General features: G+C 51.4%; 9 protein-coding genes and 2 non-coding genes across 11 annotated transcripts; 4 read left to right on the top strand and 7 right to left on the bottom strand.

The window, feature by feature from the left end:
* Positions 1 to 68: 68 nt before the first annotated feature.
* On the top strand, positions 69 to 617 carry Aud_007429 (uncharacterized protein; the record flags this gene model as incomplete). Its single annotated transcript, XM_043292322.1, has 1 exon — positions 69 to 617. One exon carries the CDS (start codon positions 69 to 71, stop codon positions 615 to 617), a length of 549 nt encoding a protein of 182 aa, XP_043148257.1.
* Positions 618 to 2,051: 1,434 nt separating this feature from the next.
* Aud_007430 (uncharacterized protein) lies at positions 2,052 to 3,034 on the top strand (the record flags this gene model as incomplete). The annotated part of the gene is made up of 2 exons (XM_043292323.1): positions 2,052 to 2,104; positions 2,179 to 3,034. 2 exons carry the CDS (start codon positions 2,052 to 2,054, stop codon positions 3,032 to 3,034), a joined length of 909 nt encoding a protein of 302 aa, XP_043148258.1.
* An 88-nt stretch (positions 3,035 to 3,122) lies between these two features.
* On the bottom strand, positions 3,123 to 5,051 carry Aud_007431 (flavin-containing monooxygenase; the record flags this gene model as incomplete). The annotated part of the gene is made up of 2 exons (XM_043292324.1): positions 3,123 to 4,369; positions 4,418 to 5,051. The coding sequence occupies 2 exons, from the start codon at positions 5,049 to 5,051 to the stop codon at positions 3,123 to 3,125; spliced, it is 1,881 nt and encodes a 626-aa protein (XP_043148259.1).
* A 704-nt stretch (positions 5,052 to 5,755) lies between these two features.
* Positions 5,756 to 5,828, bottom strand: Aud_007432. Its single transcript has one exon. It is a non-coding gene; the product is annotated as a tRNA-Thr (tRNA).
* A 1,223-nt stretch (positions 5,829 to 7,051) lies between these two features.
* On the bottom strand, positions 7,052 to 7,836 carry Aud_007433 (uncharacterized protein; the record flags this gene model as incomplete). The annotated part of the gene is given in 2 exon segments (XM_043292325.1): positions 7,052 to 7,376; positions 7,391 to 7,836. 2 exon segments carry the CDS (start codon positions 7,834 to 7,836, stop codon positions 7,052 to 7,054), a joined length of 771 nt encoding a protein of 256 aa, XP_043148260.1.
* Positions 7,837 to 8,391: 555 nt separating this feature from the next.
* Aud_007434 lies at positions 8,392 to 8,462 on the top strand. Its single transcript has one exon. It is a non-coding gene; the product is annotated as a tRNA-Gly (tRNA).
* A 529-nt stretch (positions 8,463 to 8,991) lies between these two features.
* Positions 8,992 to 11,019, bottom strand: Aud_007435 (phosphate transporter; the record flags this gene model as incomplete). Its single annotated transcript, XM_043292326.1, has 5 exons — positions 8,992 to 9,395; positions 9,454 to 10,346; positions 10,400 to 10,731; positions 10,782 to 10,889; positions 10,960 to 11,019. The coding sequence occupies 5 exons, from the start codon at positions 11,017 to 11,019 to the stop codon at positions 8,992 to 8,994; spliced, it is 1,797 nt and encodes a 598-aa protein (XP_043148261.1).
* Positions 11,020 to 12,343: 1,324 nt separating this feature from the next.
* On the bottom strand, positions 12,344 to 13,509 carry Aud_007436 (uncharacterized protein; the record flags this gene model as incomplete). Its single annotated transcript, XM_043292327.1, has 6 exons — positions 12,344 to 12,387; positions 12,437 to 12,562; positions 12,615 to 12,815; positions 12,877 to 13,029; positions 13,082 to 13,215; positions 13,262 to 13,509. 6 exons carry the CDS (start codon positions 13,507 to 13,509, stop codon positions 12,344 to 12,346), a joined length of 906 nt encoding a protein of 301 aa, XP_043148262.1.
* Positions 13,510 to 15,461: 1,952 nt separating this feature from the next.
* Aud_007437 (class I SAM-dependent methyltransferase) lies at positions 15,462 to 16,670 on the bottom strand (the record flags this gene model as incomplete). Its single annotated transcript, XM_043292328.1, has 1 exon — positions 15,462 to 16,670. The coding sequence occupies one exon, from the start codon at positions 16,668 to 16,670 to the stop codon at positions 15,462 to 15,464; it is 1,209 nt and encodes a 402-aa protein (XP_043148263.1).
* Positions 16,671 to 19,325: 2,655 nt separating this feature from the next.
* On the bottom strand, positions 19,326 to 21,407 carry Aud_007438 (SET domain-containing protein; the record flags this gene model as incomplete). The annotated part of the gene is made up of 7 exons (XM_043292329.1): positions 19,326 to 19,664; positions 19,718 to 20,282; positions 20,329 to 20,555; positions 20,603 to 20,647; positions 20,691 to 21,047; positions 21,093 to 21,164; positions 21,213 to 21,407. 7 exons carry the CDS (start codon positions 21,405 to 21,407, stop codon positions 19,326 to 19,328), a joined length of 1,800 nt encoding a protein of 599 aa, XP_043148264.1.
* A 510-nt stretch (positions 21,408 to 21,917) lies between these two features.
* Positions 21,918 to 23,858, top strand: Aud_007439 (anion exchange family protein; the record flags this gene model as incomplete). The annotated part of the gene is made up of 6 exons (XM_043292330.1): positions 21,918 to 22,126; positions 22,177 to 22,458; positions 22,565 to 22,757; positions 22,806 to 23,009; positions 23,057 to 23,200; positions 23,247 to 23,858. The coding sequence occupies 6 exons, from the start codon at positions 21,918 to 21,920 to the stop codon at positions 23,856 to 23,858; spliced, it is 1,644 nt and encodes a 547-aa protein (XP_043148265.1).
* Positions 23,859 to 23,914: the final 56 nt, after the last annotated feature.

The following is a 23,914-nucleotide window of genomic DNA, read 5'->3' on the forward strand; positions in this document are numbered from 1 at the left end:
ATCCAACTCGCATTCGTCCAACTATACTATCTCCATTATCTATCCCTAGCTTTATTGAATCGCCCAACATGAGACCAAGTCAGTTTTTTACTCTCTTGGCAGCAGTCTCTCCCGCGGTGAACGCTCTACTGGGTTCGAGCTGCATCAGCGCTGTCAATAGTTTGAACAAGACCCCGGCACTTTTCATCGAAGCAGGGCAGCGAGTGGCTTGTCAAGCTGGATGCAAGCCCAAACCGGCTGAATGGCTGAAGTATGGAAGGGAATTCGTGAACGGGGTGGTGGAAGACGGGGCTGCTTACTGTCAAATTGACGACGGTCAGGATGTTCTCGCCGAGTACCTTGACCAGATATTTCACGATGTCATGGACAGATGCGAAGCAAAACTGGATGATAACCATCTTTGTGGCGACCCGGAACAGTTGAGCGAATTCAAAAATTGTGTTCTTTCGAATCGTTGGCACTCTTTGTCCTCGCCCCGACTATCCTCCTTACTGCCATATGCGTCGGAGGAGAGATGCAAACTGGTGGACAGCTACATCAACAGCTCACAGCTATGGGACCATGATTTCCCCAAACGCGCGAAAAAATATATAGGTAACTGCCATAACGATCTGTGAATGTGGAGAGATATGGCGAGAGACGAAGCTTTCTCGCTCCTCCGACATCTTTAATGGAATCACAACCGGTGGAATGTTGAGAACCGAATACTTCAATTCTTGGGGAATAAGAGGGGGAAAGGATTGGATTCTTGTATAGATCAACAATTCCAACTCGAATGGAGCCTCCTTGGAAGAAGACAGCTTTGGAGACCGGTTGCAGCTCATGCGAATACCTTCAGTGAAATTCGGTCACCTTATATTCAGAGACTGCCCATTTCGGCATCTGCAAGCAATTTCGCGCTATCTACCATCTAGCCCTGGTAAAGCTGTTCATTTAGTACCGCCCATTGACAGCTGTATTATGGTCCAGAGTGCCTTTTAGTAGAGAAAGACTGGTGGGTTGACGTATATGGACCACTTGACAAGAGCATTGACTTGAAGCCTAGTTTTACTACTTTAGTTGGCCAGCTCCTCAAATCAGAACAATATGGCATTTATACCTCGTTGGAAGTTATAGATAGTTGTGCTGTGCTTCTGGACAGGCCTTACTTGCGCCGTGATCAAATTCCGCTCCATTGAATAAGAAGCAGCGCGAGAATCCTCGAGTTCATTTGGAGGATTGGTTCATTGGCCTCTTCCTTTCCTGACGTTTTAGGCATCACTTAAAAACATATCTTCATGTGATAGCTCTTGGATAATCTTCCTGAAATGCAGAATCAACTTATACCTTTAGAAACACTGCTTATTCTGTAAACCTGCATATCTTATGTTAAACGGCCTTGTGAGCCTTGCTGATGTCTCTTTGCCCTGATCATTTCCCAGTAGTCAAATTTAGCATCATGCCTTGTGTGACCGTCTTTTGAATCACCCGTTTCACTTGGCAGTGGGCTCGTACTCGTTTACCCACTTTTTTGATTGGGCCGTGATGAATCTCACAGCTGCCGAACTCCCACGTAACCAGCAAGATCCAAAACAGCTGATTAACAGATGCCAAAAATAATTAAGCTTGATTCATCAAAGCACGAATTATCCTTGAGCATAATCAGGCAGAAGGATTCGATGATCGGAACGAACCGACCTCGGACTCGCTTTCCCTTCAACTGCCAAGTTTGGCTCCGCTCGTACTCGTAGCACCCTAGCACCAGGATTTAAGTCAGAACTAGTTAGTTGGTTAGTCTGGATCCGTTTGTCTTGTCTTGGGCAACAACTCAAATGCGAATACGACTCGTTCCACATAGGGAATGTGTTCCGCTGTACCTCTGACTGAATTATTTGGTTCATGTATAAATAGGCCATAAGCACTTGGATCGAGTCTTACTGTAAGCTTAGCAGCTCAGCAGCCTACTCATCAATCAACTGCAATAGATATAGATATTAATCTCTCAAGCTGTCGATTATCGTGCAGCGTGCTTACGTTCATTCGACGTGTTTGGACCACAGCCTAGGAACAATATGGACTCCATCTCCCCCCACCCCAGCGGCAGCGACACAGAGAGCGCATCCAGGTAGCTACAATCCTACACCTACTCCCAAAAAAAAATTAAAAATTAAAAAGAAAATACACTGACAATGAGAACAGCATCCCCGCGCCCCAAAAACAACTGAAAGGACAATCAATTTTCCCCCTCGCCCACCCTCCCCCAAAACCCACGCAACGCCTCCGCCTCACCCCCAAACTCCTCCTCCAAATCCAACACCTCTCCCCAACTTCTACCCGGCCCCTCCCCGTCCTCGAAGCCTGGCAGCCGTCGCGCTTCGCAGCCCGGCCGTGCGCGAATCTTCCCAAGCTCCACGCGGGTGATATATATATCACACAGAGCGAGGCCTACACCTCGTTATCTGGCGATAACCACAATCACAACTTAGCCTCTGGCTCGGACTCAGAGGCCAGCCATGAAGCGGTCGTCGGGGTGATCTACCAAGCCCACGCACAGAAAGCAAAATCGGAAAAGGAGGGGCCGGCGCCGGCGCAGGCGCAGGCGGAGGTGCATTTCCCGCTCGGGGCCGGCAGGTGGACTGCGAGTGCAACGACTGGTGGTGGATATCGCTTTCAGGCACGGGACGGGAATGGGGAGTATGTGCTAGAGTGGAGGAGGCGGGAGACCGGCAAGCGGGGCAGAAAACGGAGCACGTCGTTTTCTTCGTCGACGACGGATCCGGCGCCGGGGGGTGACAGTGTAAGATTTGTCCTGGGGCTTGTGGACGTAAAGACGCAGCGGGGGGCGCGGGTGGCATCACTTACGAAAAAGGGGTTTGAGGTTGGGTGTTGGGAGCGGCTGCCGCTTGAGGGGCTTCGGGAGTGTGTGGGATTGGGGCTGGGCTCGTCTACAGATGAGTCGGAGGAACTGTGGGAGGGGCAGTTCAGGACGGCTGTTTATACGATGGTGCTGACGATGGGGGTTTGGGTTGCGTCGCAAGAGGGGTGGCTGAGTTGAGGTTTAGACAAGCAATGCCAATCAACGATTATGACGGTCATATTGGTAAAGATGCGATTTTCCAGTCTTCTCCTGAGTCTGATGCATTTTACTTCGCTCCATAGATGGTGATGCCTTCCACCAGGGCTTTGATCTGCAGGGCCAACAGCCGCGAATAGTATCGGCAGAGCGCAAGGTTCCCGCCCATAAACCAGAATCCTGGATGACCGCTCTGCCGCCAGATTGTGCGCATCTCGCCTTCCTCGTTGAATCCCCAGACGCTCTCGACGCGATCAGCGACCTCGTCGCCGAAGATGGCCCGCGCTTGCGTCTTCATGTTCTGGTATCCGGTCGCGAAAACGATTTCGTCCGCCTCCAGCTGCGTGCCGTCTGCGAACCGAAGTCCATGGGGGAGGACCTCGGTGATCTCCTGGCCCTGTTTGACCTTGACCTTGCCGTCCACGATGAGCTGGCTGCCGCCGACGTCGATGTAGTACCCGCCGCCCCGCGACAGGTACTTCATCAGAAGACCAGCGTTATCCGAGCCCATGTCAACCTTGAAACCGGCCTTGTTCAATCCTTGGAGGATCGCGGCATCGCGTTGATTCTGAGCGGCAGTCAACTTGATCTGCTGTGCCTTGAACAACTCGCTCGGGATGCTCCACAGATACAGATCCGAGTCTTCGGTCGGGGGGGCGGCCTCCTCGTAGAGACCCTTGAGCCCAATCTCGACGATCGATTCGGACGAAATGACGCACGTTGTGCTTCGTTGGACCATGGTGACGTCGTATCCCTTTTCGTAAAAGTCCTGCGCAATGTCGTGGCCAGAGTTACCTGATCCGACCACCACGGCTTTCTTGCCCTTGGAAGCGGGATTGGCTGCGGTAAATTCGGAGCTATGGCAGATACGGTCTCCCTTGAAAGACTCCATCCCCTTGAACTTGGGTAGACTCTTTTCCCCGGAATGGCCGGTAGCTTGGATGACATGCTGTAGATGAAGGGTGCGGCTCTCGACCGAACCGTCGACCCGTCGTCTTTCAAGAACGACCGTCCACTGCTTTTTCTCATCACTCCACGAGGACGATTTGAGCTTGGTCCGCGTCCACACGTTGAGTTCAAGCAGCTTGGCGTACGCCTCGAAGAACTCGGCTAGCTTGTCCTTCGGAGTGAATATCGGCCAATTCGGAGGGAAGGGCAGGTATGGCAGGTGATCGAACCACACGGGGTCATGCAGCACGAGCTGGTGATATCTCCGCCGCCAATTGTCTCCAATGTGGTCCTCTTCATCAATGACCAATGTGTCGATGTTGAGCATCTTCAGACGAGCGGCGACTGTGAGCCCAGATTGACCAGCACCTGTCAAGTCAGTAAAAACGTCTCGTCAGTCGAGAGGTGGTGGCGTACCAATGACCAGGACAACGGGGTTCTTTCCCTCAAATTCAAAGTCGGAGGTCCGTCTATCCTGCCAGTTTCTTTTGCCTGGTTGCGCTCCATGCTGCACGCCCAAAGGTCGACGGGTGTTCACGGCCTCCTCATGTCCTTTGAGCTCCTGGAGGGTCGTGAAGATAGTGAAGATTTTCCAGATGCCGTCCTTCTCCGCCAACCGGACCACACCCCTTCCATGTCCTGCATCGTTTGCGAAAGTAGTGAAAAACTCCACGCCGGTGACCTCGCCAAACGCATCAATTGGGCCGACATGGGGCGCACGGAAGGGTGATGACTGGTCAATGTCAATCTGGGCCAGCCGTGCGGAATCCTCGAGAAACCTGGCGATGTTCTCTCTGCCTTTGATGGTGCGGTAATCCCACGACAGACCTAGATGATCCCGCCAGTAGCCATCCTCAAGAAATAGATCTGAGGCTGCCTTGTAGTTCTTCTGATTTAGAGCGCCATTCAAACGATCAATCACCTCTGAAGCGACCTTGGCGGGATCAATAGATGTGGAGGAGGCAGTTTTGGGGAACTTTCCCACGGGGACATTGAAAGAGCCTGGTTCAATTCGATCCTTGGAGGGGTGATCACTGATGGGGACAGTCATTTTTGCCAGTATCAAATAGAAGAGAAGTTGAAAAAGAGAGAATGAATTTCGACTCGTGCAGTTGCTCTTAAGAACCTTAAGATTGACTGTGAGTAATCGGAAATTGCGGGGTAACGTCAAGCGCCAAAATGGAAAAAAAATCACAGGCTCCCTAGACTGCCGCGCTCGTCTGGACAATATCGAAAACAGGACCTCTCGAAATGAGATGAAATGGGGCTGATGACACGTATTTGTATCACAGCAGTCCTTAGTCCGTTCAATTGGACAGGGAAGCCTGGTTCTGGTGTGCTATACAGTGGAGATCATTGCATGAGCTAAACGCATGTGCTGAATTTGGTCCCGCAATTCAATCGAGGTGCTCGTCCAATTGGTCATACTGTATGCATTTGACATGTACGGACAGCAATTGCAGCCCTCTGTGACAGCTAATTAGCTAGTGGTGTTGAGAATCGGCGCTCATATGATGATACGATGTGGTACATGAGGGGTTATGTGTGGGGGCATCATGGAGGCACCTGTTAGCATTTTGCAACGTGCGGAGTAGTCCGCTGCAGTGCATGTCGACTAGCCAGAAGACACGTCGGACGATCTTGAGCGAGAACCGCTGCTCCACTTCCACCTGCTTTGAAGTGGATCGATGCGGGCCGCGCGAAAGACGAGAACCAGCAAAAAGAGGAGACTACTCCCAAAAAAATAAAAAGAAATGCTCACAAGCGGATTTGAACCGCTGACCTCATGATTACTAGTCATGCGCTCTACCAACTGAGCTATGCGAGCTGGTAGATATTATAAGGCACTATGTAAGAAACTATGATCCTAACCTTATTTTAAGGGAACCTCAACTTGAGAATTGGCGGGTTTGCTCCAACGAATTGTCTTCAGTACTTATATGACAGGAGCATAATTCTTTAGACATGTCATTCTATAAATACATAGTATCTGACCTATTTAGTCCAACTTCTGTGTCAACCTAAGGTCTGTTTAATTTATCTGGTGTTCACCGCGAAGAAAAATATATATTTACAATCTGACCATTATTGGACAAAATTCATGCAATAAATTTATGCAATACCAAAAAGTCAAGAACGATCGTCGTAATTCTAGAGAACAATCCTATTCAACTGGTCTAGGGGGCATTGGCGCAACCAAACCGAGCAAATACATTATCTGATACTCGTCGCCACGGCCTGACCCATAACTGACTAGTCATATGCCTCTAGGCTTGTCCCATATAAGCATCATGCATTTTCTTCGTGCATTTGAGTATGACGCATTGAGACACAACGTGCTAATTTCTGCTTCTAGCCTGTTTGATGTTGCTGTCTGTCTCAGCCCTGCGCCTTGTCCCAGTGGATGGCCGCGTTGAGCCATATGCCCTATCCAGCGAAAAGCCATCATCCCCACCGCAAACATCGTTTCCACGGTTGTCCTTGTCCCTGAAGCATTAACTCTACCGCACTGACCGCAGTCTAAGACAAGCTTTAGCAAGACGGGGCTCAAATTGAGGTCGGGGCACGCTGTCTCTACTTCTTGGTTGACAGAAGCATCCCGCCCAAGGCAACAGGGCCAACCCACGCGGTGCAGCGACCCGGCCCGCTTCTTTGTTATACTGGACCCGGAGGAGCTGAGCCTGGCTTGTGCGAAGTGATGTTTTTGACTTCTTAGTAGCTGATTGTTCATGACGTTTATATGTCCTAATAAATTTGTACAGGGTGACGCTGTGCTTTGATTATGGGCTTCTACCCATTCCACTTGCATGAGCTTCCGCATATTCTCAAAACGTCGCATACTGAATCACTCCTGCATTAAGAATGACCATGACCGTGACCATGTTATTGAAAATAGTTGAACGAGTGTTATATAATACGCAATCAATCAAAGCTATCGCGAGCAACTTCCATAACTGGCCACTTGCAATTTTGCCTGGGATATGTTGAATATCTGTTGAGTCCCAATGTTTTGTACCCCGATTGAAGGGTTACGCATTCCAGATCCGTCAGTTACTGCTTCTTGTGGCCCTTGACAGCCTCGGTATCAGAGGGTGGACCCAAGGTGTATTCATTGTCCTGGCCCTGGGTGTAGACGGCCGTGTTTCCGGGGAGCTGGGTGAAATCCACAGTTAAAACTGGTCCAATCTCCGTGACGTTGACCACGGTTCCGGCCTCAAAGTCACCAGTGCCAATGTAGTACTTGACGATTGGCTGGAAGTAGAAGTTGTAGTTGGGACTTGCGGGCACCGTTGCCACCGGGATGATAAACTGCGTGTAAGGATCCGGAGCGCCCATACCAATGAAGATATTGGCTGTATTTTGCAGATTAGCTGGACTGCCAGTTCTCACAGAAACGAGCAGGAGGACTTCCTCTCCGTGGGATAGTTAAACGTCCCATCGCAGGATATGCAATAGGCATTGGGCTCGGTCTGCTGAGTCTGGCTGACCTTCTCCCAAGCAGGATACTCGCCCTGCGTGGTGGTCATCACACACATGGTGCCGGGCTGCTCCGGGGGCTTTTCACCACTAGAAAGGGTGACTGGCTCTGCGGAACCCGTAATGACTCTGACATGGTCACCGAGCGGAGTAGGGTTCGCTCCGTACACAGCAAAGAACTCATCGGTCATTTGGAAGGTGACCTCGGAGTAATTACCACTCTGAACAATTCCAGATGACTGGTAGACGTTGGTAAAGACATTGGGCTGGCCAGAGGGAACGGGCACAGTCTGGAAGAGAAGATAGTTGCGTGGCGCGCCACTGTAGTTGTACACCTGGATGCTGTAGTTCTGGGTCATTTTGGCAGAGTTGATTTCTCTCAAGCGGATTCAAGTTACTATGTTATGGGTATGGGGGTTATGGTACGGGGCATTATGGAAGTCTGGGCTCGATATTCGGGCTGAATTTATACTGGACGACCCCAGCGTCGAATGCATCAACAGCTACGATGATGCTGACCTGACTTCTGATCAGCCAGGGAACTCATGTTTCTCATGGTTCGCATCATGAACATGGCTCAAGTTGTTGGCCGCAGAAAACGTCATGATTTGATCTCGGAGGTTCTGCCGGCGTCCAGTCTATGACCATCATATAGGGCTAGAGCTAGCGAAAAACAGTTGTCGCTGCAGCATATTATCGCCACAGCAACAACTATGCATACTGGGCAGATCGGCGAGTATATGAGAGAAAATGGCACCGTTTTGTCAAGCAAGCCAGATTGCAGAATATAATTACGCTCGATAACCTGCGAGTCGGCCTGTGGGGGTCGAGGCAGGCTCAGCATCAATCAATAAGAGCCTCTGCTTTTCCTTTCTAGATAAGAGACATGAATTCAAATTTCTAGATAATAACTAGCATCATTGGTCTAGTGGTAGAATTCGTCGTTGCCATCGACGAGGCCCGTGTTCGATTCACGGATGATGCAGTATTCTTTTTTTCCGCTTTGTTCGGACCGTCATCTTTTTCTAGCCCTATCTCTCTGATATAAATTGGGGTCTTGGTTCCCCGGCTTCTCATCTCTGGACTTTTTTTCTTGATGCTCATTCATTCACCGTCAATCTTTATTTTTAAAATGATATGACACTGATGATTATGGCCAGTGTACAAGTGAGGATATTCAACCATCCAACCACATCACTATAACCCATGACTCCTTCCAGCCCTCACAGGCCAGTTCCTCAGAATTACATCGGATGACGCCGTATACCCTGTATACTGTACAGCACTCCAACCTCCAGCGATCTTGCCAGTAGAGCAGACGGCAAACCGATTCCAAGCTTGCATAAGACTGATAAGCTATAAAGCGATATTCTCCAATCCGAGAGGTGTTTCCCTAGGTCGCCCATTCGAGATACCCACGGATTGATATGTATGTGCCGTTTATTATCTATGTTTGAATATTTTGAAAAGGAAAAAAATATATACAAGAGAAGGTATATGTCTACACGAACGAATCAATGAAGCTCATACGAAAACGCCGACACCTGCGCCGGCCGCGCGGACTGCTTAACCGCATACCGACTCCTCCACCCAAGACGGCCCAACGCCAGCGTCTCGAGCGACTGGGGCCTCCCGCCCCAGAACTGGCCTTTGCCGGCGGCGTTGCGCTGGACCGGCGGGATCCAGAAATGCGTGACGGCCGCGCCGAGGATCATGCACGCGCTGAAGACGATCAGGATCCAGCCGTGGCGGATGGTGGGCTCCGTGCCGGGCCCGGTCCCGAAGTTGTAGTAGGAGGAAAAGACCTGTACGAGGATGGAGCCGAGCTTGCCGGCGCCGGCGCTGATGCCGTGGCAGGTGGCGCGGTAGCGCGTGGGGAAGACCTCGGCAGGGATGATGTATGTTGTTGCGTTGGGGCCTGGGGGCCTCACTATTAGTTCTCTGACGCATCTGTAAGCGGAGATGGGAGGACTTACCAAAGTTGAACAAGAGCTGTCCGAGGATATAGAGAATAACCGCCACAGGCCCTTCTTTGTGGACGGTGATGAACATGGTGCCCAGGGCGATAAAGAGCGCGGCGAGGGCGAGGAAGCCATACTTCTGCAGGGCGGTGCGGTCGACCTTGTGGCTAAAGAGGATCATGAGAAGGCCGCCGACGAAGCTGCCGATGTTGAGGATGACGAGCGCGTGGATCGAGCTGTTCATGAACATTTCAAAGATGTTGGCGTGGGGGTCGTCGTCGGTTCTCCACACGGGCGCCCGGCCGTGGATGTGCAGGGATCCCCACGTTTTGGCCAGAAACTGCGGGCTCGAGAGTCCGATCCCGTAGAAGCCAAAGTCGAGCAGGAGCCAGGACAGAGAGGTGCCGACGAGGGTGCGCCAGTTGCCTTCCGTCCAGAAGTACTGAGTGATGTCCTTGCGGGTCAGATGCCAGTGCGAGTTCAGCGTGGCGGGCTGGAGGATCTCGGTCTGCGAGGGCGAGCGGCTTTCACTGAAGCACTGGCTCGTGACGGACATGGCTGGCATGGGGAGGTCCCTCCAGCTGTCCTCGGGGCTCAGAGACGGGGGCTCGTTGAAGAGGGTGGTGGCGTCGAATTCGGCCTTGACGGGGTCGTCTTCGATCTCGAGCAGGAAGCGAGGCGTTTCGGGAATGACAACACGGAACAGCGTCGCGATCACGCCGGGCACAACGCCGATTCCGACTACCCACCGCCACATGATGTCAAAGGTGCGGGTGAGGTCGTCGTGATGCTGGTTCTTGCTGACGGCCACCACAATCAGGGTGACGATGTTTCCCGCGATCTGCCCGAGCGGTTGCATGAAGAAGACGCTTGCCATCATCCGGCCGCGATGCTTGGCCGGCGCGAATCTACCCGACACCGTTAGCTTTATTCCTTTCTTTTCAAGAAGATGAATACCTACTCCGAGGTGATGACGGCACTGAGGGGATAATCCGCCCCGACCCCAATTCCGACCACCAGTCTCCACCAGACCAGCCAGGCAAACACATCCATGCTACCATTCTCTCCCGTCGAGGACATGACGACGCCCAGCGTCGACGTGATCAGCAGCATCAGCTCCACCCCGTACATCTTCTTCCGCCCGTTGCGGTCCGCCAGATAGCCGAAAAGGACCTGTCCGAAGAGCGTGCCGGCCAGAGTCGCAATGTTGATGTAGGTTAATTTCTTGGAGGAGGTCGTATCCGGCCAGTAGACGTAGCTGACCATAGGGAGTGCCATGTTACTCGCGAAGAGCTGCCCACTTAGCTGAGTCCTGGTCCAAATATCTGGTGGGACTGACTCACTGTATATCCGTCGAGAAAGAAGCCGACACCGGCCACGAAGACGACAATCCATTGATACCCTTGTCTATCGATCGTCTCGTAGATTTGTCGCATGCGGACATGGCGGTCCTGACAATCAACAATCGGCAGTCAGCATGTACACCCCCCAACTTAAACAGACCAGGTACGAGAGACTCACCTGCTCATGGTCAAAATCCTGAGCCCGATCGGTCTTATACAACCGCTTGATCTTGCCCATGTTGATGAAAATGATGGATTAATCAATCGGACATGATGACAGTCAAGATGGAGCTTTACATGCAGATCTAGCGATGCAGACTAGATAAGAGAAATCCGCCAGCAAATTGGCCCACGAGGCTACTAGCACTGACCACCTGAGGGGTTCGCTCGCCTCTGGCCTCGTTGAAAAGCAAACAAAAGAAAAGCAACATGTGTGCTCTAGTTAAGCTAGCCTAGCCAGTCATCCCACCGACCCGCCGCTGACTCGAGGGGACATCTTGGGTGCAGTCACGCCAGAGGAGCAGCACAGAGTAATATCATGTTAGCATATTCGACCGTTATTGGCCTCACTCCCTGGTCGATATCACTAAGCTCCCGGGGCTAAGGAACCAAAGCCCGCACGTGCGGTGATGCCGTGCCACCACTGGCCCGTTGTGACCCACTTATCACCGCTGTCACAGAAGAAGTAGGAGTAAGTTACTCAGACGAGGCACTTTTTCGTTTTTCATTAACGACCCTGAGCGACCCAGAGGGTGAAAACAACCGACCAACATCTATTATCCGTCGTCAATACCAGTAACATGAGACCATGGACTCCTGAAGTAAGGAACCGGGCCATTACGGATGCTCTACTCTGGTGCACATGTTTGTGGCGTCGTGGCGTGTCTAGAACAAAGGCAATGACATAACAATACCTTTGCTCAGTACGGAGTAAAGAGAGTGGAGTGATAGCCTTGTCTGTATGGAGTACCTATGCACTCCATACGACTCCGTATCTTCGACTCCCACGTGTAGGATCTAAGCGAAACACGCGAAGGATTCGGCCGGTGATGGTCGTCAGGGACTTGGTCCTTCGTATCTTACCTGAATAATAGTCTAAAGCATGCCATTAGTGTTACTGAGCGTTGTGAAATCAATCAAATGGATTTACGGATACTGCGCTTATTACGCGGAAATCGGAAAATCAGAAAATTCTAAATCAGAAAAATCTAATTCCCTCAAGGATCCTCCGTCCTCGATAGTCCGTCCCAACGGAAAAAAGCGCCCAGTCACTGTCCATAACCATAATATTGCAAACTCTATCGAAAACGCACAACAGGGTATTTATTCCAAACATCCTAATACCGTAGAAACGCCGTGCTGGTGCTAAATATCATGAAATTAAGTAATATGAGATCCATGTGATCCCAATATCGAACCGCCGTAGCCGGCACTGACCTTGGCGATTACCTATACTTGGTAATCCTCCTTGTGCCTGTGTCTCGGTGCCGGCGAGCTCGTGGAGACCTACTAAGTAGGGTACCAGGGACCAGACATTGCTCTGGAGCCTGCGTATGGTACAATCATAACATCTGATTGGTCAGAAACGCGCAAAATGCTTTCCGATCTGCAACTAGTGAGCTTGGTCCCCCAATGACGACGAAAAAATGACATACCCTGATCGTCCAGGAACTGGATGTTCAGCACTTTCATCTGCGCCAGGATATCAAAGTTTGGCTGTAGCTCTAGCACCACGGGCCGACCGGCTTTCTTGCCGGGATTGACCGTCTCGATGCAATTTACTACTCGCTGTCAGTATAGTCGCGTAGAGAATATTGAGAGCATTGAGCATACCAGGAATCGAAACATATCGTTTCAGCTCCTTGCGCTGCGAGTTGGCAAAAAAAAGCATGACCAGTTTTCCGTTGTGCCCGCGGAAGACCCGTAAGTTCTGGCTGATACATTCCTCCCCGCGGCCCTTGGATTTTGCTTCGGCGATGCCGGCAATAAAAACGAGTCTCGCGGCGAGGATGAGTTCCTGGAATTGGACACAGTCTGGCATGTATCGTCAGCATAACATAACTCCATAGCAGAGACGGAAAGAGAGTAAACTAACCCCGCCAGTCCTCAAAGGTATATGAGAGCTGGGTGTTAAAGACCGTGCTTGCGCTTTGGACGGTCTGCTCTTCTAGAAAGGAGATGCGTAGGGAGGGTTCGTCGCGGAGTTTGGGATGTTCGAGGTGAGGCACGGGGAGTTTTGTGCCGTGGACTGTCTGCGTTAGATTCGCTGCTTCTGCTTGCCTCGGAATGCAGCGACTTACAGGTATGGATAAAAGGCGAATTCTGCCCTATCCCGCCCCCCAGCTCCAGCCCGCGGAGGGTGCCTGTGGCATCCTTGCAGATGTCGATGTAGGTATATCGTAGTTTGAAGAGTTTGCTATTTCGCACGAATGATCTGTTGATGTTAGATTGCCCTTGTGTCATAGGATCAGGGAGCATACATCGTCACGGCCGGATTGAGCTGTAAGCGAGTGACATCGTCATGCAGCGAGGGGACCCTTGACCTCGTCCCCGGCGAGGTCGCGGGGCTGATGGGCGTGGAGTAGAATGGTGACGACGGAGAACCCAGGATTGCGGATGCTGATCCGGACGAACCGGTCGAGGTGGAAAATGCGCTTTCCCGTCGAGATGGAGGTAGAGGAGGCAGAGGCCAGTCGTGATCGAAGACGGATAGTGTATGGTGGCTCATGGCCGCAACGTGGCACGGCCGATGCTCATATATATATTCGCTGGATAGGTGGGATCATATACAGCTATATAATGAAGAATTTGTATATGATCGTCAAAAGTGACAGCTCCAGAGATATCAAAAGCAGGTCACTAGTGATCTAGCAGGGGAAAAATAACGTGGGAGAGCGGCGATCGTGCTGATCTCCGAGATATGATCGATGGGGCTGAAATGGACGTTGGGAATCGGAGTCCCATGCTTCTGGCTGCTCCGTTGATGCTTATGACTTCACTTATGTCTGATAATCGTGGGTTCGCAAAGGTGGTGGAACTGGACCGAGCCCATAACGAAAATGGAAATCCAGTTTAGGGCGGATGGGGATTTTGAAAAGACCACAACTTAAATAGAGTAGTGGTAACTAGTCAGTTGGATAGTCGAATTGTCAATAGTAGAGGACGTAGAGCGTTCTACTGGAGAGACTGGAGTAAATAGGTAAATAGATAGACAGACTGAGCCCTCGTGGAGCAGACAACTGGATCGGATGTCTTGTGGAGTTGCTCGACAAGTGCATACTTAGTGCATGGTGCATGCATCCAGACGTAGGGAATCAACTGAAAGAATCGACAGGGATATCCGCAACGTGCGCAAATGGATGGCTGCGGTGAAAAGCTTATAGGCCGGTGGGGCCTTTGTCAGCCTCTGGAACGGAGTGACGACGGGGGGCATTCGAGTCTTCCTCGGCTGTGTCCTGGCACTTAATATATCTATCAACATGGCATATCCATGGATTCAGAGTCAACTATTGGTGAATTGCCAGAAATGGTGCTCATCCACCAGCGCTGTAGCATGATCCTCCTGACTCAGATATCGCCCTTGATGGCTATGCGCCCTGCACGGATATCACATTGAATCTCCATGAAGTCCAAGCTCAAGCTAACATTAGAGCTCTGTCCATGTGCAATGACGATGGAGCCTGATCATCCTGGTAGGGGGTCGCATGTTTGCTTTTCTTTGCGTTTAAGATGACGGAGAGAGTTAGATACCTAGCGGAGCGAATTACTTAATTTATTTTCATCAATTGGCGCTTTCATGGGTCCATCCTTATTATTATCATTGATCCAGAAAGAATTTTAAGTTTGGTTTTCTTCAGTGGGGATCGTGTCCACGTCGGATTTACTGCTGAGAAAAGAAGGAAGAGCCGCAAATTGAGAGACACAGAGATCCTGCGAGTACGGAGTACTCTCATAGATATCCATCAGGTTCGTATCAGGCAACAAGAATATGAATCCTTTTGATCAATCATATATTAAATGTCTATATACAGAGTCAACCTCGTGGACTCCCGCTCTAACAGGGGTATCCGACTGGAGGCCAACATGAGAAGAACTAAATGACTATCCACATCGATCAAACCACGATAAAACGCACAGAGCATGCTTAAAACCCGAATGCAATCTATAGGCCACGCGATGGCCCTCAGGAAAAATACCTAAATCCTCGGAATATACCTAGACCAAAGCCGGAAACCTGGGTAACCGGCACTCAACGCACGTGGTGGCTAGTCTCAGACACACTGACCACGGTGTCAACGGTCCTTCAAGCTAAGCCAGAACCTTCAGACTAAGCCAGAAATGAAACCGATGTCTCGAGATCCTGCGCTTTGAGCTCAGGACTCCTTACCGCAGCCGGATCCCTCGGCAGTGACACGAGGTACCTGCAAATGCCGGTTACCTGCCTTTGTTCGAGAATGATCTATCGATGCCGAATCGATCAGAATTGAAATTAGAGTAGACTTTCGCGAATTGTCGCGATGGACTTTTCGTTTGTCATGAGAAGAAGAAAGGAGTTTAAAGGAGGTTTGGTGGCGTGGTCTCATCCTGCCAGCAGACCTGTTGACTTTGATGCGGCTCCAGTCCGCGCGGCCACTGTCGCCAATGCTCTCGTCGTGAGGCTTGTTAACGTTAACGACTAGATCACCGCGACGGCTTTTGAGCAATGATGCGGTAACTCGTACTGCAGAGGCGCATGCGGTCCATCTTGACAAAAGCCTGACCATCCAGACAGAGCCGATTGATCAGAGTTTTGAAGTGGTGGGGCAGCGCATGCACCTTGACCAAACCCAGGATCACCTGTCGCATGGACCGGAAGTAAAAGTCCACCGTGTCAATCAGCGGCGCCTGCAGTCCGTCCAGACTGGCATTGTCCGAGCGCAACACCGTGAAGCCGGCATCGGCTAGCGCCCGCTCGAGAATCTCCGGGGTGGGTGTGCCGACTGCGCCGATGAGAGGCTTGACGCGACGCATGAGCTCCGCATGCTCCGGGTTCGACGGGTCGTAGGCAGGCAGGCTGACCCAGTCCAGCAGGGAGATCTTGGCGCCGGGCTTGACGACGCGGTAGATCTCGCGGAAGAGGGCCGTCAGGTCCTTGCACAGACTCAGGGCCTGGATCTGGTAGAAGGCGTCGAAGCTCTCGTCCTCGAACGGCAGCGGCAGCGAGTTGAAATCCTGCACGACGAACTTGTTCTGGAACCCGCGCTTGTCGTTGAACTTTTGCGCCTGCGCGATCTGGTTGGGATCGATGTTGATGCCGGTGACCTGCGCGCCGCCGGAGAATTGCGTCATGTGCGCCGCCACCCGCCCGCGACCGCAACCCAAATCCAACACCTTATCGCCGGGACCGAGCCCGATGTCGCGGGCGATCGACTCCTCATACAGCAACTGGTTCTCCAGCACGGTCGCCTTCTTGCTCATGAACGGGGGGATGTACATCTTCTCCACGTCGCCCAGCGCACACAGGTGGTTCAACACCCCGTAGTACGCTTTGAGGCAGTCGCCGACTTTCTCCTGGTAGTTAGGACCTAATGTCTCGATCATCTGCTTCTCGTCCGACCAGTCGAGGTTATAAATGACATATGACGCCATGAAGTCGTCAACCTGCTTTGGCGTCAGGTGCTGCAGGTATCGGAAGGCGGTCCAGAAGGACTTCCACCGCTTCGGGGAAGCCGAGTTGTGCAAGTCCGGACGGTCTTTACTTGCGGTCGAGGTCGCTGCTGCTGATGATGCTGCTGCTGCTACCTTCTGCTTCTCTTGAGCAATGACGTCCACGGAGCTACTGCTCTCGGAGCTGCGTCCGGACTGGCGCGATGACGCCAGGGCCGGTGCTGGGGACTGCGTTTCCATCATTGTTGGGGCGGTGATAGCGGACTGGGAAGAGAAGCTGAAATTCAAGGCGGGTGGGATATGCTGAATATCTATTATTATGGAGGCATCCTACGCAGACGGGCAAGCATCCCGGCTGAGAGAGCGGGGCTCGTTTTGAATTTATAAGCAGTTAAAGCACGGTTGAGTCAAAGAGAAAAAATTTCTGTTGCATCGGCTCGTTTTCCATGAGGGGCAAGCTATCTAACTCGGATAACCGCCATATGACCTGCCATGGGTAATCGGGGACCCTAAAGGGTGACGCGATGGCCGCAGTGGGCTAATTACTCTTCTTTGTCACCAGATCTGGAAGCTGACGGAAGGGTCGGATGTGGAGGTCCATCCTGCCATTAGTAGTGGAAAAAGAAAAATGTGCTGATAATCCAACGGACGGGATAAGACGGCAGATGATCCGGAAACGGGCATGAGCATGAGCAATAGCGCTGGGATTGTCTCCTCACACGAACAGACCCCTGCGAGATGAGTCAAGTAAGCTGGTGGTTGGTAAGGCTTCACAGACCGCTGCTTCCCCTCTATCGTGAGGGGTTGCTTATACTCCGTAGTCTTCTACTCCTACTTACTACTAACTGTCTATGACATAATTCACGATTGACCCTGCCAAGACACTCTCCGAACGAAGACCCATCGTAGCTCTATGACAGGGCTTAGCCTTTACAGTGGAAGAAGCTATGCACAGAATCTTGTACACAGTACTCAACCCTACCGGGATGTCTCGGCTCGGGTTCGGTGCGGCTTTTTGCTTCTTTGGACTGTCTGATTGATGGAAAGGGCTGGGCCTTTGATCTTGGCATCCATTTTGGGCTTAGTCTGCTGTGAGGATTTACTCCAATAAGGTAACTCGCCCCGATTTCGGACTTTGTCCCGGGCACTTGCCCCATTGCTTAGTCAAGCTGGCTGTCATCATCGATTTGGTTAAACCCGGATATCCGAATGGCCGATCCGAACTATAGTTGTCCAAGACTCCAGATACATCCCCAGGTCACTATAATCAGAGATATTCAAATATTGTTTTGTTGTCGACATATCAGTATCTGGTAACATGCTTTGTGTTTGCAATAATCAAATTGATGGTCGATCCATAGAGCCTTGGTTACATCACCCGGCCCTGCCGATCCCATTATCAAAACTGCTGTGATCTTATGGTTCACTCTCGGACCTCTGACGATCCATACAGGTCCTCGTCGTATTCACTCCATTCAGAAAGGATTGTCTGGTCAGTTTTAACAACCGCTGTCTACCGCTAACAACCGCAATACTCAGTACAATATGCTATCCGCGCTAGCCACGTCATTTCATAGATCAACCCTGTCATGACTCACGCCCTATGGCCGGGGTGCGGTACTTTGTATTTGTCTGTAGTGTTTGGAGTAGAGTCTGATCACTCGAGCGGGGTTGCGGAGACAGCCCTGGAAGAACAATAGAACATAATGTCCGCTAATTCCCTAAAGACCGAAATTATCCATTGATTGTTAAGTAGACATTCCGGAATAATCGGGTATCATCTATATCAAATAGTCACGTGCCTATTGTGTATACAGAAATAGAATCATTGTGACAACATGAGCATAACTATATTTTCTGTATATCAATATGTAGATGTAAAGCCAGCAAGGTCCGAGGTTAACCAACGCAGGAACCCAGTCCCAATATCCTGGGACAAACTCAGATAAGCTTAAGCTTAACCAGTACCAGTCTCGCCCAGCCCGATCTCTTGACAGAGCTCCGGCTCCATGGCATTCCCTGCAATGACGAATCCGAAGTATGAGGACGGCCCACCGTTAGCTGCAGGTGATGCTTAGGCTGAAGGTAAACGTGCACTGGAGTCGACCGACGGGGAGGGGAGGCCAGTGGCGCTCGGCTGTTAGGTAGCAGCATTTCCAGGCGGGAGGGTCGGAGTATCGGACTGGTGGCTTAGTTAATCGTGGTGGTGTGTTGGTGTGTGAGGTATCAGGTACTTGGACTTGAGGTCTACGTATGTGTCTTATTCTTCGTGGTGTACTGGGCCTGCTCGCCTGAGGGTTAGGGTTAAGCTCCGTCCGTTTGGACTATGCTGTTGCCAGGACGAAATGATGTATGCGATAGAGAGATACTGGCTCTGGGATGTGGTATATTGAGAAGAGACTGAACTCAAGGTACTATACTCGTCTTGAGCACGGTCTCTGATGGCATCATGCTAGTGATATCGGCCTTCAATGGACTTGACCTGGTAAAAGCATGCGTACTTACCATTTGCCTGAACTTAGTATCCGTGTTATGATTGAGCAAGGAACAACTTTGCAAGAAAGTCTGGATTTCCAAAGTACAGTCCTAATCATAACCCGTATACGGTAGTCTTGAGAGACTCCTGTGTCAATGATACATCCGCCAGCTAGAAGATCTCCACTCTGTCAGTCAGTGATCTATATGACTCATCCAGTATGACATCTCACTGCGTTTCTGGAGTGGACTAGATTCCGTGCGATGCCGGAAAGGGAACAGGTAGGACAATCCGAAATAAGCATGGAGATTCTCATTTGTCACTTTCAACCCCGAGTGATTTCTAATATTATCTATCACCCTAATCGTCTGAATAATATGTAGATTCTATGATAAATCTTTGATTCTAACTCGGCCAATCTATCACCGATTCGACCCTCTAAATCGACAACACAGCTCCCCACACAGGCAGACCTTATTCAACTGCTTCCAATAATGATCCGAGTAATCGACCGTGATCTCTCGCCCCGCTACTATACCTCGCGAAACCACAATGATCCGCTCCTGCCCGCGCCAGTAGAACCGCTGGAACTGGCTGTTTGGGCGGCATGAATGGTTGATAAACCGGGTGAAGTTGCCCATCTCGCCTTGGTAGATCTGGTACGTCCTGCCTTTCGTGCCACCTACCATGACATCCACGCCGGAGATACCGTTTGTTATGAGCCCTACGAATTCGCCGATTGCCGCCCCGCGCTCAAAGTTCTGCGGCTTTCATCAGCTGGTGTGCCTAAGAACCACCTAGAACGTGCACTCACCACACGCGCCACTACGCCGTTGTTCTTTCCGCTGGCGGTACTGAATATCTGCACCGGAGCAGGTCCCTTGACGCCCCCAAATAGCGCCGGGAAACACGAGCATTGGTTCTGTTCAACGTCGTCCGCCTGTTTTGACTCGCAGACCTGGCAGATATCCGGATCCAGATCGGGTACGCGACGGGGATCTTCTTCCCCGAATACTGTCGTATCGAGTACACACTCGTCGATGAAGCGATAATGAAACCCGTTCGGCAGGTTGAGGTGCGCATAGGTCGCGTGCAGGGGTAATGCAGGCTCTCCTGTCACTGTTACCCACTCGTGGGGGTGGCCATGGTACTGGTGCCGGGTGTCCCCCTGGCCGATGACGTGCAACAGATCCCTCCATTCGGGATGGAGGGTATCCGCCGCAACTTCCAGACTCGACCGGATATGGCGCAAACGAGTCGAGAAACCCTCGCCGAAGCCGGTGCGGTATTTGCAGAATCGGTAGACACCGAAGCTGGCGAAGATCAGGCTGGGCCAGCCGCCTGCATCTTTGATTTCCTTGTAGCCGCGCCAGATTGCCCTATTTCGTCAGTGTGGGGCAGAAAACGAAATGGTGGATTGAGTACATTCTGTTTCGGAGATCCTTCTCCTTCCAGTTGAGGACTGCACAGGCCTCTTTGAGCGCGGTCATCCGTGCTTCAGTACTGGACAAATGCGGGTTCTCCAGCCGGATGACAGCAATACGCGCTTCATAGCATTCAATCCAGTAGGCCTGGACGACCATCTCCAAGGCGCGAGACGACTGACTCTGGTTGTAGTATTTCATGCATAGAGTATTGACAGCTCGGAAGACCTTTCTTGTCAGCCAAGTTCTATCCAACTCGAGCACCGCTCACTCACATCTCCGCTGACTCCGGTTCGGATGTTAATCGTGGGTTCAACCACCTGTTCGATTAGCAAAGTACATGCAAGTCGATCAGAAACATACAGCAGGGGTTCGGCTCAGCTTCACAGGTGAGTACATCTGTCTCCAGATTCCCGCGATCAACTTGTCGGTTGATGTAGGCTCCAGGACCGGCGCCACGTAATCTTGTCCGGCTTTTCTGCGCTGCGGAAACCCGGTGTCACTGTGGACCTGCCGTACTGATCCGGAGGCTGTGTCTTGATCCTCGCTGTGAGAATCGCCACTATGGGCCGGCTCTGGAGACTCTACTGTTGTCCCGGCAGGCTGAAGATGTCGGGAAGGTCGCAAACCGCTGACCGTTTTATGACGTTTGGGAGGATGGACTTCCTCATTTTGGATTGATCGGGGGGTCAGCGGTGTGTTCTCGTCCGTTTCATCGTCCTAGGAAATCAGTATGCTAATTTTACCAGTCGAAGATGGTCATACTCGAGGTGGAGTAGCAGTCGGCGTGATAGGGGAACATGGAATCACTTGTCCATTCTTAAGATCAATGGAGCCCTAACCAATGTAAGAATATAGGATATAGACTACTCAAAAAATAATTACCAGAAGTATAGAGTCAGGCAGAGGTGAACGAGATGCATGGTTTGTAGATATGGACGCTTCGATCCGCAGGACAAGATGATCTTTGCTCTCGTAACTCTTGTTTGCTTTATGATTACTCAAAATCGATGCCAGCTGCGACGTAAAATGCTGGTTGCCCAGCAGCGTGCACAATTGCGATACCAACGGAACCGCCATGCCATTGAATCGAGAGATATCAAACCATAGATGAAGAGGACGTTGTGTATAGTGTGACTCCCCTATTCGTCCTTAGAATCTGCCTGCGCAGAAAAAGCTGCTGACTCATCGATCAGAACCCTCAACTCCACGACGTCAAGCATCCCGATTGGCTCCAGAGTATATCAACACAAACATGAAGCGTTGAGTACATGAGACGATGCGTAGGAGCATTTTTAAGATGAAAATGGAGGAAAAGAGGGATGACTGCAGTACGCCTTATGCTGTGCCTCAATGCCCTCTCAGCACCCATATCGCTTCATACATTCTCCAGATTGTCAGCCAATATCAATATCCTCCCCACCGGGAGATTTCGAGGAACGTTCGATCATCCTCTGATGATGAGGCCAAGAAATCCCGAGACAGAGAATTGCATAAAAGCGCTTCCATTCCTCTTCTAAACTCATTCCTCCTCGCACGTCATATCCTGGCACCTCCATATAGTCCATCTCATGCATCATCTACCCCATCATGTCCTCTGACCAGCCTCTGACAAGAGAGAAATCATGGCTGTCATATACTTACGAGGGCCGCAGAGGGTGGAAGTCACTCCGCGCTCTCAATCTCTTCCAGGGCATGTATCACGACGTGCGTCGTCGGCTACCCTACTACTGGAGTGATATCACAGATGCGTGGACATACCGCGTCGTCGCAAGTACTATCCGGATGTACTTTGTCAAGTGCGCTTTTTCTTTGCTAGCCATTGAGGCCGTTTACTGATATCCTGCAGCATGCTTCCTGCCATTGCATACACGCTGGATATGTACCGCCGCACTGGCGAGTTCTACGGCATCAACGAGGCTCTCTTCTCGTCTGCCATGGCAGCAATGGTCTTCAGTGTCTTGGGTGCGCAGCCCTTGACCATTGTCGGTATAACCGGTTTGATCTCCCTGTTCAACTATACCATCTACGATATCGTGACTATTTACGAGCCGGCTATCTACCCGAATTTCATGTGCTGGACTGCCATCTGGGCGGCGATCTTTCACTGGATCGTGGCTGTCTGTAACCTGTGAGACTATATGCGCTATGTGACGAACTTTTCGTCCGAGTCGTTTGGCGCCTATGTTGGCATTATCTACTGAAGTGAGCTCATCTGCGTTTATGGGGAGTCGTAGCGTACTGACAGTAGTAGTCAAAGGAGTAGAGGAACTAGTGAACGAGTTTACCACGAACGGTAACACAGCCGGGTTCATGAGCACTATGATTGCCATCCTATACTTTCTCACCATCTACGGCCTGGAACGGCTCGGGTCCAGTACCATCTGGAAACCGTGGTTCAGGGGTTTACTGGCCGACTACGCATATGTGGTATGCATTCCCCGACTCACCAGACCTTCATCAACTCACATCGTACAGATCGGGACCATCTTCTGGGTAGGATTCTCGCATATACCCGGTAATCTCAAAGCCACCCACGTCTCCTTCGTCCCAATCACCCGGGCCTTCTACCCCACCCAGTCGCGCGGCTGGCTCATCCATTTCTGGGAACTCGATGCCAAATGGGTCTTCGCCGCACTGCCCTTCGGGTTCCTGGTGATGCTCCTCTTCTACTATGACCACGTATGCCTCTCCCATTCCGTCAAACAAACAGAACTAACCTAGAAAAGAACGTAAGCAGCCTAACCGCCCAGGCAAGACAATTTCCCCTCAAGAAACCCGCCGGGTTTCACTGGGATTTCTTCCTCCTGGGCTGCACCACCTTCCTAGCAGGCATCACCGGCATCCCCATGCCAAACGGCCTAGTCCCCCAGGTAAGCCCTACCCCGTTTCTCTCGGTTCTAGCTAAACGATATCCAGGCCCCCGTGCACACCGACTCCCTAACCATCTACGAAACCTCCCTCCGCACCATCGCCACTTCCGAAGGTGAGGGCGCCGAAATCCACCGTCCAATAATAACCGCCACCGCCGTCGTCGAGCAACGCCTCTCCCACTTCCTCATGGGTCTGCTCATCATCGGCACCATGACCCGCCCGCTGCTGATCGTCCTGCACACGATGCCCGCCGCCGTCTTCGCGGGCGTCTTCTTCACCGTCGGATGGGGCTCCATCGAGTCGAACGGCATCCTCCAGAAACTCATTTTCCTCGCGCGCGAGAACCGCTTCATCCAGCGTGATGAGCCGCTGTTGACTGTGCGACGGCGCAAGATCGCGTTGTATATCGCCTGCCAGGCGGTGGGCGTTACGGCGACGGTGGCCATCTCGCAGACCATTGCGGCAATTGGGTTCCCGATTCTGATCATTGCGTTAATTCCGTTCCGGGTGTGGGTTATGCCGAGGTGGTTCAGCGCCGAGGAGCTGGATGTCATGGATGATTTGACGGCGAATAATAGTGCGGTGCTGGCGAGTCTGGGGGGTCCGCCGCGGTTTCCGGGACAGCCTGATAATGAGAGGTTTAGGTCGGCGAGGTAGAGGGCGGGAAGTATTCATCGTTAGGTATGGGATGTATTGCTAGAGATGATGCAAGA

This window comes from Aspergillus udagawae (assembly GCF_001078395.1).
Source record: "Aspergillus udagawae IFM 46973 DNA, scaffold_5, whole genome shotgun sequence".
Classification (NCBI taxonomy): Eukaryota; Fungi; Ascomycota; class Eurotiomycetes; order Eurotiales; family Aspergillaceae; genus Aspergillus; species Aspergillus udagawae.